The sequence below is a fragment of the Dipodomys ordii genome, unplaced genomic scaffold (assembly GCF_000151885.1).
Source record: "Dipodomys ordii isolate 6190 unplaced genomic scaffold, Dord_2.0 Scaffold74, whole genome shotgun sequence".
NCBI lineage: Eukaryota > Metazoa > Chordata > Mammalia > Rodentia > Heteromyidae > Dipodomys > Dipodomys ordii.
This window is the reverse complement of record NW_012267290.1, coordinates 2,301,422-2,315,215: the sequence shown is the minus strand read 5'-3', so window position 1 is coordinate 2,315,215 and position 13,794 is coordinate 2,301,422. Positions and strand designations below refer to the sequence as shown.

At 42.7% G+C, this 13,794-nt stretch overlaps 1 protein-coding gene across 1 annotated transcript in view; it reads right to left on the bottom strand.

The window, feature by feature from the left end:
* The window catches only part of Mtmr9 (myotubularin related protein 9), a 26,303-nt gene extending 12,535 nt beyond the window's left edge, over positions 1-13,768 (bottom strand). Inside the window, exons 1-3 of the mRNA XM_013024248.1 lie at positions 13,554-13,768; positions 4,756-4,864; positions 2,990-3,115 (exon numbers count right to left, since the gene is read on the bottom strand). Of these exons, the coding sequence (XP_012879702.1) occupies positions 2,990-3,115; positions 4,756-4,864; positions 13,554-13,735 (417 nt within the window). The 5' untranslated portion in view covers positions 13,736-13,768. The remainder of the gene's footprint in view (positions 1-2,989; positions 3,116-4,755; positions 4,865-13,553) is intronic.
* Positions 13,769-13,794: the final 26 nt, after the last annotated feature.

Here is a 13,794-nt window from a genome sequence, read left to right as displayed (position 1 = left end):
AAAAAAAAAAAAAAGAAAAAGAAATTAAAAAAAAAATCGCACCCACAGACTACAATACTCCAAATTATGCTTAGCAGGAATAGAACTTAAAATAGAGCTACATCCTGTGTTGCCTTTTGCTATTTAGAAAAGGAGGAAAATGTAGTAAGAATAGCAGCATCTTTCTTAAAATAACAATGACTTAATGACTTAGGAATCAATAAAATGTTTTCTGATTCAATACTCTAAGGACTAGAAGCATACAATATAAAACAATCAAATAATTTGTAGGGTTAGGGTGTAGCTCATGATGAAGAGCTGGCCTGGTGTGTATAAGGCCCTGGTTTTTATCTCCAGCACTATAATAGTTACTATTATTTTTGTGTCAGTCTTGGGGCTTGAACTCAGAGCCTGGGACCATTTGAGCCACATTCCATGTCAGACTTTTTTAAATGGTTAATTGGGATAAGAGTCTCATGGATTTCCTGCCTACGCTGGCTTTAAACTGTGATCCTCAGTTCTCAACCTCCTGAGTAGGTAGAAGAACAGGAATGAGCCACCAGCTCAAAAAAAGTTTTTTAAAGAAAACTGCAAACCACTTGGAAGTTTGTAAAAGGCTTTTTACAGATAAGATTCAATATGTGGCATAAATTGTGATTGGACTACAAACAAGTATTAGTAAGAAGAGAAAGCTAAAATGTTAGATACACTAGAACACAAATCAACTCATGCTCTTGCTCAGCTCTTTTATTCACAGATAGTATTCTAACACTTGAGCTATGCCTACATTTATTGTTTCCCCCCCAGATCAGAGTCTCAAGGATTTGTTTTCTTGGGCTGGCTCTGAATTGAGATCCTCAGATTTCAGCCTCTTAAATGTCAGGATTACGGACATGAACCACTAGTGTCTGGATCTTTCAATTTGTGTTAATACATATATACATATATGTCATCCTGATAAATTCACTTTTTATTATGATAAAACCTTTTCATAATATTCTGTATCTTAATGTCTCTTTTTTCCTACTCTGGAATTAACTCACTGTGGAGACCATAGAGTCTCTGGGAGCTATAACCGAGTGCAGGAAGTAGTAGATGGTGGATGTGGAGAAAGCCTGATGCCAGCGGAAAATGGCAGGTTTGTGTTTGCCTTATCTTGTATCTAAGTAAAGACACAAGATTCTGAGTTTGACATTACACAGAGATCCAGTCAAGACAGGATGAAAGCTTGTGTACTTACCTTATTGCCCCCTGATAATCTGTAACCAGACCCTTGGAATGTGCCCTTTGTTCTGTAACCAAAACTGCCCCAAACTAACATTTAATCTGACCCACTAAAGATATATCAGCATCAATGGTTCACATCTATAATCCTAGCTACTCAGGCGGCTGAGATCTGAGGACCATGGTTCAAAGCCAGCCCAGGCAGTAAAGTCCTTGAGATAACTTATCTCCAATTAACCACCAAAAAACCTGAAGTGGAGCTGTGGCTTAAGTGGTAGATCACCAGACTTGAGCGAAGCAGCTCAGGGGTAGCAACCAGGCCCTAAATTCAAGCCCCAGTATAAAGAATGTTCTGCAGTTTAACTGGGTCTGTCCACTGAACTCTTCCTTTCATGATAATATGAATATATGTTCTCAAACACTAGCATTATGAATAACATGCATGAGTAATCCTTTTTCTGCCACATGGTGTCTTTTTTTTTCTTTTCTTTTTTTTGTTGGTCATGGAGCTTGAACTCTGGGCCTTAGTGCTGTCCCTGAGCTCTTCAGCTCAAGGCAAGTGCTCTACCACTTGAGCCACAGCGCCAGTTTTCTGGAAGTTAATTGGTGATAAGAGTCTCACAGGCAGGAAGGTCGGACTGTCCTGCCTGGGCTGGCTTTGAACCGAGATCCTCAGGTCTCAGCCTCCTGAGTAGCTAGGATTACAGGTGTGAACCACTGGTGCCCACCAATGTCTTATTTTTTTAAACAAGAATATGTGACAGAGGTAGAAAAGACATGTGCCACTAAACCCATCTTATAGACTGAGATAGGAGCTTGCTTTAGTCTTCTCCTAGAAGAGGCATGCATTTTTTTGTTCTTTCTTTCATTGAATCTGCCTTTTAAGTGAACTGCTTAGGTGGATTTTAGTCCAGCAATTATTTTGTCTGCACTGTTTTTCACTGATGTTTCTTCTATTCTTGCCTTCTTTTGGATTACTTTTTAAGATTTCATGTCATGTTAATATATGGATTAACCTTTTGATTTTTTTGAGACAAGATCTCATTATATATAGGCTGACCTTAAACTCACTGTGTTGCCCAGGCTGGTCTTGAACTCTCAATTCTACCACTCTTCCTCCTCAGTGCTGGGTTTACAGGCTTGTACCACCATACCCAGTGGCAGCATTAACTTAACTGTACCTCTTGGGACTTAAGTGATTGCTTCAAGACCATGGTTCTCCAACAGGTGCCACAGGGAAACATTTCTGAGTTATCTGGGGACAGTAATTAACTCACAAGAGGCTAGGACTATCTTTAAGTAAATTTTAATGTTTCATCCACATCATTTTATTTTTTTGTTTTGTTTTTTTGGTTGTGGGGCTTGCACTCTGGGACTGGGCGCTGTCCCTGTGCTCTTCAGCTCAAGGCAAGTACTCTACCGCTTGAGCCACAGTGCCACTTCCAGTTTTCTAGTAGTTTACTGGAAATAAGAGTCTCACGGACTTTCCTGCCCAGGCTGGTTTGAACCATGATCCTCAGATCTCAGCCTCCTGAGTAGCTAGGATGACAGGCATGAGCCACCAGCACCCAGCCATCCACATCATTTTGAAGTAATATCTGGAATACATTAAGCCCACTAGGAGAAAAAGCATTTCAGCTACAGCTCTGAAAAAAAAAACCACAAATCTATGAATGACAGAAGCTACAGCACATATAACTCTTTTATACATACAGAGGTCAACTTTGCAGTCACATTCACAACTAGGGTTGTTTTTCAACATAATAATTCTTAAACAGTAACTCACAGCTGAAGAGTAGAGTTCGAACTCTTGCTCAGGAAGGAAGGAATGCCAACCATCTTCTATCACTTCAAACATGGGCCGGTAGAAAAAGGGGTACATCAGAGTGACTGAGTCCAGGGTAGACAATGCCTAAGGGGCAGAAAGAAAATAGGAACAACATGACACCCATATAAGCCTAATGACAATGGTACCTAGGGTCATTCTCTAATATTGTAGCTATCACTAGATATAATTACAGTCCTGCAGAAGCAAACAAACCACTGACATATAATCATTATTCAACAACTGCCACCTGAATGAAAAAAAAAAAAAAATCGAACAAAAAATGTATGCCTATTCTAGAAGAAAAATTAAATAATTCCTCAACACAATTTAATAAACCAACAAAATATTATCTACAGATCTGTCAAGGTTTTCTTCCTCCTTTTAATAGACAAACTCATAACATTCTGTGGACACAAAGCCTAAATGAGTCAGTCTCATAAAGACAGAGGAAAAAAAGGCCAATGACTATCTAGATGTTACTGTAAACATGAAGTCAATAATGATTTAAATAAGGTAATTTAAAATTTGAGTGCATCATGAAAATGTTGGTTAGGATGAGGAATACATCAGAGTGAGCCTTTAATTAAAATCTTAAACTACCAAGTAAAATTTCTATTTATGATCTGAACCAACATTCAATATTGTTTAAATATAAAGCAAGTATTTTGACATATGTAAACTGATGAAAATAAATGTGGAAACTGAGACTTACTAAAAACAAACAAAAGACTACAAACACTGATAGTAACTTGCTTTGTCATGGAGATTTGTCACACAACAATGGGAGTAGTCTCTACATAAAACAACAGCCCTAAGAGCTAGACGATATTATTTTCATTGTCAAAGGTTTAAGTACTTCACTCAAGATTAAAAAATTAAGATGAGAACTATGCTATTACAACGAAAAGATCAATATTAAGATTTCTGTCCAAATGTCTGTGGAGTTGCAATCTATTACAAGGGACATGCCAGTACATTCAAGACAAAGCAATTCTGTGTGTAGTTGCTAACAAACTCTCACTAGTGGCTTTCCTAATTCAGAGGGCAGGTAAGTCAATGGGGCTTTTACAGAACCACTTGTCTCACTCAAATTGCACCCTATATCATGTCCCAAACCAGCTGTAATTGTTCTTGCTGGTTTAATATCCACAAAAGCTGGTGTGTAGGAGGTTGCAGAGTGCTTCCCTAACACACAGCCCTGGGCTCCATAGCAAGCACCAGCAATTCCTCTTCTTTTTACATTTCATATAATATGATTTATTCCCATTGAGGAAGAAAAAAAAACTACCTTTAATAGAAGAAAAGTATCAAGATTTGCATAGTGAACATGAAACATCAGGCAAAACTTTAAGTTTGTCCTAAGAACCTCTCAAAACTAAGATATCCAATGATTTTTCCAAACAAGTATTCACACATACTCAAGTAAAACAGTTACTATATTTGACCCACATGACCTCATGGGAATGCTATGAAGTAATTGGAATGCACTTCCATAGACTTTAAACAGGTTAATGGAATTACGGTTCTTTAAGCTGAGCAACACCAGCACTGCCGTAAGTAAAAGAAGTCCCATTTCTCCAGTATAACAGTAAATCAGGGTGAGGCTTTCCCCATCAGCTTCCATATCCACAAACAAATCTAATATATCAAGAAAGGATGCAAGAGTTGCTCAGTCAGAATACAGCTTTTATCAAATAGTTAATACTTACCTACAAAATACTTACCTCAATGGAACTGGCTATATTTAAACATTCCTCCATTCCAGGAATATCCAACTGAATAATTCGAAAATCTTTACATTTTATGATGATGGTCCCCAGAGATCCCACAAATCTGAAAGGAATTACAAATTAGGCTACGAATACAGAAATTCCTAATGTTAAATATGATTATTTCTTTGAAAAAATATAGTTGAAATCACCATCAACGTTCAATTTTCTTCTCAATTAGTCTAAAATTAAGCTCACATTATTTAAATATTAGCCAAAAAGTACTTAAAATACATGTATCTAATTCTTTTCCAAATAAAGTAATTCAAATGTGGCTAATTCATTTAACAAAGACTATGTGTACTTCCTCCAAAGAACAGGAAAAGCTCTGTAATTAAGGTGTTAAACAGAGATATTTCTCAAACAGGAAAAAGAGTTCACTGTAAACTGCACAGAGCTTGAGTTTGCAGACCTTTAAAAATAAAAACCTCTTTTCATTATTTGAAAACTACTAACTTGGAATATCTATATTAGACTAAAGAAAACTTGAGAGTCAATGTCACGTTTAGTCATAATTCTGCATTAGTCTATTTCAGTCAAGTTTACTTTACCTTAGTGGAGATTCCTATGTTCTTTCATGGTCATACAGTTTGTCTATGCTTAACAAGAGCTGGCTTTTCTCTTGTGCACTCACTGCCCCCAATTCTCTTCCATTCTGAGTTCCCCTAAACTGGGAAGTTCTAGATCGATCAAAAGCTGGTAACTTTATCTCCATTTTACCCAACTTAGTAACACAGAACCTACAGTTACTCTCCCCAAGTTCACCTTGGAACTTGAGTCGGTTGGACTCATATACATCACTTCCCGTGAACTTTCACAGGCAGATATTGCAATGAGCATGGAACCAATCTTAGAAAAGAAAATTTCCACAGGGTATCCACAAGCCATTAGTACAATGGGATGCCTTTACTAAAATGCATTTTCAAAAGTCAAACACTTGGCACTTCTGCTTCTATTAAAAGCAAGATAACAGGGCTGGGAAGTTGGCTCAGTGGTAGAGTGCTTGCCTCGCATGCATGAGGCCCTGGGTTCGATTCCTCAGCACCACATAAGCAGAAAAAAGCCGGAAGTGGCGCTGTGGCTCAAGTGGTAGAGTGCTTGCCTTGAGCTGAAGAGCTGAGGGACAGCACCCAGGCCCAGAGTTCAGGCCCCACGACCGGACCCAAAAAAACAAAACAAAACAAAAAAGCAAGATAACAGAGACTCAAAGAACCATAATTACTACAAACATAGAAAAAGGAATAACTGTTTTCTAGCCACAACACAGCAAGAAACAAAAAGAAAGATGCATGAGCACCAAGGTGAGTCCTCAAATTGCTTGGCTTATGGTTTTGAAAGTTTCCAAGCAGGGACAGAAAACCTGAATGGAGCAAGAGTCTGCAAAGACCAAATGGACTAAAGCTTAGTACTAGTACTCTCACTACAAGAGTACTAGAGAGTACAGAGAACATTACAGAGATATGCTGAGGGTAGACCTCAGGTATCTAGCATAGTACTAACCAGCACATGAATGAGATATAAAGTAACCTAAGGCTGATGCTATGGAAGTTCACAATGGAAGCTTAATCCTCAGAACAGCACCAAGAGGCCAAAGTTAACAATCAGTATGTCCTGAGATCCCATGAGCTCCATCTCTCTGATGTTCTTTTGTCCTTACGCTATGGGATAATGCAGCAGAAGGTCTTGCTATTAGAATTCTTGGCCTTCAGAACTGGAAGAAATAACCTTCTCTTTATAAAGTACCCAGTCTGCAATATTCTGTTACATAGCAACACAAATGGATAGAGGTATCTGGGAAAGAGCCAGTTCAGAGGATTAGAGAAAGCAACATATCCTAGGAGTGAAGGGTTAAAGTACTTGAAGCAGTGACCATTTGTTGCTTGTTTCAGCTAGCAGAGCAACACGTGGTGGTAATCCAAACACCTGGTTGTGTGCCTTTATAAGCCCTGCAAATCCTTAGCTCGGGGCTCTCCTCCTAGGCTCCGCTGTGTCGGAGTATAGGACAAGGCCGGAGCTGCAGCTCGTCTAAATAAAACCTTAAAACAGCTGTAAAGTTTGATTCTCGGTGGTCTTCTTGGTGGGGGTCCTGCGATCTGGGCACAACATATTAGTGGGGGCTTGTCCGGGATTCCCCCAAAGGCCCCCAAGACCTCAGATTCCAAAGGTAAAACAGTGCTGTCTTTGTCAATTTGTCTTGTCCTGTTGTTGTCTGTTTGTACTTTTGTTTTCCCTTGTGAGGACGGCTGCTCCAACTCATATTATGTAAAGGGTTGTCGAAGCGGATGCGCTTGCACGACAACCCTGGAGGAACTGGGAGACGTCCCAGATCCTCTTGTGAGGGGGGAGGGGGTCCTTGGAACCCTGCCGTGTGAATTGTGGGGCGTGGGTTGGTTCGGTATTGGGCCAGAACTGACCAAGAGTGCCTCCTAAATAACTGAGGCCCAACTTGCCCACTGTGGGTCCGCTCCTTCTGCTGTGAGGCGTGGGTCGGTGTGGAACCCCACTGTGACAGGAGCCAGCGGACCAATTCGGGAGATCTCCACTTCGTAACTGTCAAGCCTGCATGTGTTTTGTTTGTACTGTATTGTTTTTTTGGACTGTACAACTGACTGGACTGGAAACCATGGGCAACACTCTAGCCCCCTAGACTTACAAAAAGAAACTAAAAAAGAGGAAAAGAAATTGTACCCCCCAGTTTTTCAGCGAGATAACTTGGAAGAAATGTTTCCTCCCCCATACTCCCCTTCCCAGGTTCCTTTTGCAGAACCTGAGAATAATCAAGAGGAGGAAGGAGCTATAGAACCAGCAGCCGAACCCACTCTCGGCACCTGCCCTTCAAGTTTCTGAGGGGCCAGTCACTCTACATTGCCGTGGGATCAACCCCCTTCTAATGCAGCTGTTTTTCCCTTACACGCCATAGGTCCTGTGGATGTGGATGGTCAACAGCAACTCCAATATTGGCCATTTTCTACCAGTGATCCATACAATTGGCGCACCCAAAATGCCCTCTTTTCTGAGAAACCCCAGGATTTGTTTGCTTGAAACTATTCTCTTTACTCATCAGCCCACTTGGGATGATTGCAGTCAGCTTTTCCACGTCCTTTTTACTACCGAAGAGAAAGACCGTATCTGAGAGGCGGCCCGGAACATATCCCTGGCCCCACAGGAGCGCCCATCACGGATCCTGCCCCAATCGCTGCCTCTTTTCCTGAGATCTGACCAACATGGGACTACAATATGGTTGAAGGTAGGGAGCGACTCCTTGTCTACTGCCAGGCTCTGTTGGCAGCTCTCAAGGCGGCGGCTCGCCGACCTACTAATACGGCCAAAGTTTATGATGTTAGACAGGGAGGAAATGAAAGTCCGGCAGCAGATCTTGAGTGGCTCATGGATGAGACCCAGGAGTCAGCTCAGATTATTATGTTTGCCTATATAAATCAAGCTGCACCAGACATAAAGCGAAAGTTGCAGGCTCTTAGACAGACTTAGTGAAAAGTCTATTAGGGATCTAGTAGCTGCAGTGGAAAAGGTTTACAATAAGAGAGAGACAGAGGAGAAAAGACAGGAAAGGAAGGACAGAGAATGTGAAATTGAGCATGAAAAGAGAGACCGGGCCAAGGAAAAGAGGCCAGACTTGTTGGACTCGCCACTATCGCATGCCGAGCATACCTGGTTCACATTTGAGATGGAAAAAGGTACGCGGGCGCTGCAGTCACCACAGACACCGAGATAGTGTGGGCAGACGCACTTCCCCAGGGAACGTCTGTACAAAGAGCAGAACTAGTGGCTCTACAAATGGGAAAAGGGAAGAGACTAAACATTTACATGGACAGTCGGTATGCTTTTGCCACTGTGCATGTCCATGGAGCCATTTACCAAGAGAGGGGGCTGCTGACAGCTGAGGGAAAGAATATTAAAAACAAACAAGAAATTTTAAGCCTCATCCGGGCCTTATGGGAACCAGCAAATATTGCCATTATGCACTGCCCTGGCCATCAAAAGGGAACTGATTCTATAACGAAAGGAAATAACTTGGCCGATCAGGCAGCTAAGGAGGCCCTCCAGCCCAGAGCTCTGCTTCAGACCCATCTAACAAAGCCAACTGGTCCCAGACTGACAGTGAAGACCATCAATAAGAAAATATCCAGTGCTCATCAAAAGACAACTTGCAACATCTGGCATACAATAATACCAAATGTTGATAAGAATGTAAAGAACAGGGCTCCTGACCCCCATTCCTGGAAGGAAAGCAACCGGGCAAACATTGAATGCTGTACTACTGTGGCATGAGTTCCAAGTAAGATCTATACTCTCTGGTCAATTCTGTCTTAGGCACAATCCCACAGAAATTTATGCAAGACTACATGGGACTTGAGTGCACCTATTTTTCAGTTGTTTATGACAGCAAGGATTTAGAGGTTATGTAACAAGGTCTACCAAGTAAAATGTTTTACCTACTTTGAAATTCTATGCTACAGTTAAAAGCAGTGATATGAACATACTTACTCCTATCACTCTAGGAAGAGATCCTGAGAAAAGGTATCGTGTTAGAAGCTGAAGACACAGAACAGGGGCTGCAGGGTGTGGCTCAAAAAGTTCAACATTGGCCTATCAGTATCAAGTACAAGGTCCTGAATTCAAATTTGAGTACCTCCAAAACAGCATCTACAACATTCTCTCAATCAAATCAAGTAAATGAAGCTCACATGCATGTGTGCACACCCACATACAGCAGTGCTTTCTAGTTTACAGTGACACTTAACATAGCTGCCTAAAGGAACTGTGGATGAAGTAGGAAATGAGAGTGGAAAACAGGGAGGTAGAAGAATTAAAAATCAGAGGAAGGTTGGAAATGTGCTCAGTGATAAAGAGTGCTTATCTGGCATGCTCGAGGCTCCAGTTCAATCCCGACACCACCAAGAAAACAAAAATCAGAGAACCTTTTATGGAATTAATCATGAAAATGATGAGTCATCAGGTGAATAAGATTATCTCAATTTTCCGACTCAGAGAAACATGAAAAGGTCAATATGACTGGAAGATTTGTTTATGACTGTGCTAAGATCAAATAAAACAAAAATAAACCAAATACACAATATATATGAAGTTACTCTATAGACTTACGAAAAAGTACTCAAATATCAGTTGCTCCTTCTTTTAGAGGGGTTACTTATTCCTAAGTGACAACCTGAGGCTCAAAGAGAAGCATCGGCTTGCCCAGGACATTGATCTACTAAAAGGCAAAAAGGCCAGTGCCACTCTCAGACACTGTGTGACTGTCACTGCAGCTCCACTTCATCAGCCAGGCAAGCAGCTCCAGCTTTAAGTCACATCCCACATCTGTTCAACGACCTCACCACCACATTCTAAATCACACCACTATTTACCTGGGTTACCCAGCAGTCTCTTAGCTGAACCTGATGCAGCAGCTTTGCTCCTCTACAACTCATTTCCTGCCAGCAGCCAAAATCATATACAAAACCTACTACACCTCCTTGCTTTCAACTCTCCCTAGGGTCCCTGGAAAACCATCTCAAGAGCCTTCAGATGCCCCTCCGGCTCATCTTCCAGCCACACCTATGCTGTGTTCCCAGGTCCTGACGGTTCATCATGCTCCACCCACAGGCTTCTCTGCTCCCCATTATACAAGCCAAGGCATATTTCCAACTCACATCTTCACATACATAGTCACACGCCACCCCTCAGGAAGTTTCCCCCCTAGATAGTCACCTAGATCATTTCTTCTCTCCTTCAGGTCTCAGCTCCAAGGTCATCTGCATTCTCTGAAATCATTTCCAAAGACACGGACACTCTAATTTCTATCTTTTTCTTCCTGCCACTACCAAACATTGCTTGGTATTTCTCTGTTGATTAATCCTACAGTTCACTCCTCTGCTATTTCTAAAGCTCCTATCTGCCTCAGTCACTATAGCACTGCAGGGCCCAAACAACACTCTGAGAAAAGACAAACAAGCAAATTGACGTGCCCACACTTCCGCTCTCTCCACCATGCCATGCTGCTTCCCAGGGAGAGGAGTGCTGTGGCCACTCCCCTCGTGTCGTGTCTCCTGTAACAGATCAGAAGACCCATGCCTCATATGATTCCTTCTTTATGTTCTAATGATGCCCAGTACCTAGTACATGCTAAGTAAATATGGAAAATGAACAACCACAAAATGAGGTCAAAGAGAAATTAGGCAGAGCCAAGCACTGGTGGCTCATGCCTTAAAATCTTAGCTGCTCAGCAATCTGAGATCTAAGGATTGGGGTTCCAATAGTCCATAAGACTATCTCCAATTAACCAGCAAAAAGCCAGAAGTGGAGCCTTGGCTCAAGTGATACGAGTGGAGGCCTTGAGCAGAAAAAGGCACATGGAAGTAAAATGCCAAGTTCAAACCCTAGTACTGGCAACCAGAAAGAAAACTGGATGATCACAGGAGACCACTAATATGTGCTCCTTGGCACCACCTTCCCTTCAGTGGTCAATCTTTCTATTCTCCCATATGTCTGTCTGTCCATATCTGAGCCTCAGTTGAACGTTTTAAAGGTGACTCCTGGCTTTAAAGGTAAATATAGGGGCTGGGAAGGTGGCTCAATGGTAGAGTGCTTGCCTGAATGCATGAGGTCCTGGGTTCAATTCCTTAGCACCACAAAAGCAGAAAAAAAAGCCGGAAGTGGCGTTCTGGCTCATGTGGTAGGTAGAGTGCTAGCCTTGAGCTGAAGAGCTGAGGGACACTGCCCAGGACCAGAGTTCAGGCCCCACGACTGGACCCAAAAAAAAAAAAAAACCCAAAGAAAAAAGGTAAATATACATATATATAATAACAAAATAAAATCTGAATATACACAGTGAAAAGACTGATCATTAAACAGCTACAGAATTTCAAGGCAAGGAGAATTACTTCCAGCTGCAATTCACAGATGAGGCTGTGAAGGAAGAAGTAGTGAAGCAGAATACTTATATAGGGAACAGTAATGACAGCCAAATGTCTGGAACATAAAAGCTAAGTGAGTATCAACTTGGAAGGAGCTAGTCATCCTTGCTGAAGGAAGAGCTTAGTTTATTGGTTCATTAGAATCAATAGGCTTGGGTCAATAAAGGAAATACGAAAGACTTATGCATAGAATGGCCGGACAGCAGGTTAGGGCAGGTTATGGTATGTCAGCAACAATAGGCTGGATGAGTTTGCTTTACCATGCAGGCCATGAGAGACTAAGCTCTCTGCCTGAGTAAATAAATCTAGCACAGCCTCACACAACAGCCAGAAATTCTCCCAGTATAGATTATTTTAAGGCATATCTTTTGTAGAAATCTTCTTAATATTCAAATTTTTCTGAGAATAGAAAAGGTGTGGTTTGTGTAAACTGAAGTGGCTGAGTAGACCACTGCTTTCTCCAAAGGGAAATGGGGAACCTAAGTGCAGATGGAAGAAAAACTTTTTGAATGGGACTCTGCTTTGCAAAGATACCAAGTACAGGGAGGGGGAGATAAGAAAAGGGGGCTGGGAAAGTGGCTCAGTGGTATGGTGCTTGCCTTGCATGCATGAGGCCCTAGGTGGTTTGATTTCTCAGCACCACATAAGCAGAAAAAGCCGGAAATGGTGTTGTGGCCCAAGTGATAGAGCACTAGCCCTGAGCTCTTCACCTGGGACAGTGCCCAGGCCCAGAGTTCAGGCCCCACAACCCGACAAAAAAGAAAATGAGCGGGGCGCTGGTGGCTCACGCCTGTAATCCTAGCTACTCAGGAGGCTGAGATCTGAGGATCATGGTTCAAAGCCAGCCCAGGCAGGAGAGACCGTGAGACTCCTATCTCCAATAAACCATCAGAAAACCGGAAGTGGCGCTGTAGCTCAAGTGGTAGAGCGCTCGCCTTGAGCTGAAGAGCTGAGGGACAGCGCCCCAGGCCCAGAGTTCAAGTTCCACGACCGACAAAAAAATTAAAAAAATGAAAAGGGAGAGAGATTAGCTCATACTTTTTCTTGATAGCCAACACTGTTTTTTCCAGAAGCATAATGAAATTATAAAATTCTTTTGTTGGGATTTATTTGAATAATGACCCAGAAGGCAAGAAATAAGGAGAAATATGACAAGCTGAATTTTGTTTGTTTGTTTATTGAGACTGTGCTCCTCTCTCTAGCACAGGGCTGGCCTGACATTCATCCTCCTTTTGCCTCAGGGTTGGGTTTATAGGCACACCTGATTTTAATCTTTTTTTTTTTGAGGTAAAAACAAAATGCTTTTGAATGAACTTAGTAAACAGACTGGAGTTGTAGCTCAAGAGGTACAGTGCCAGCCATGAGAGGGAAAGCTAAGTAAGAGCTGAAGGCACTGAGCTCAAGCCCCACTACTGGCACACATACAGTGAGTGGCAAGGACTTTCACAGGCACAACCGTAATCCCAGACTTGGGAGGCTGAGGATGGAGGATTGTTGAGGCCAACCTGAGCTAACAGCAGGTTCCAGGCCAGCCATGAAGTCTTAAAACAAAAACAACAATAAGTAAACAAAATTTATCTAAATTGTACCCAATCACAACTTAATTAACTGCGACTGGCAATAACGATGCACGAAGTAGAATGGCTCAGGCCGCCCCAACGGTATCAAGGCAATCAAACGGTCTGAAACTTGCCCATCGTGAGCACTTACCCAGGTCTGGCAGCAATCAGGGATCCCGTCCGTCCCGACGGCTTTCTAAAGTCTCAGCCCCGGGCCGCGTCCCTGCCCCCCCCCGCCCGGCGCCCCGCGGGCTCTCACCGCTTGTCGATGGCGTCGATGTTGGAGTGGAGGAGCCACAGCTCCTCCGTGCTGTCCTGCCGCGAGGACAGGATCAGGTGGTGGCCCGTCAGACACAGGGTCCCCTCCACGGCCGGATAGAAAGGCCGGTGCAGCACCACGTTGTCCACCCGAGGGGTCTTGATCAGCTCGGCGAACTCCATGGCCCCGCGGCGGCCGAGCCCGGCGCTGCGAGGCGGTTACGCGCGCGGGCGGGCCCCGG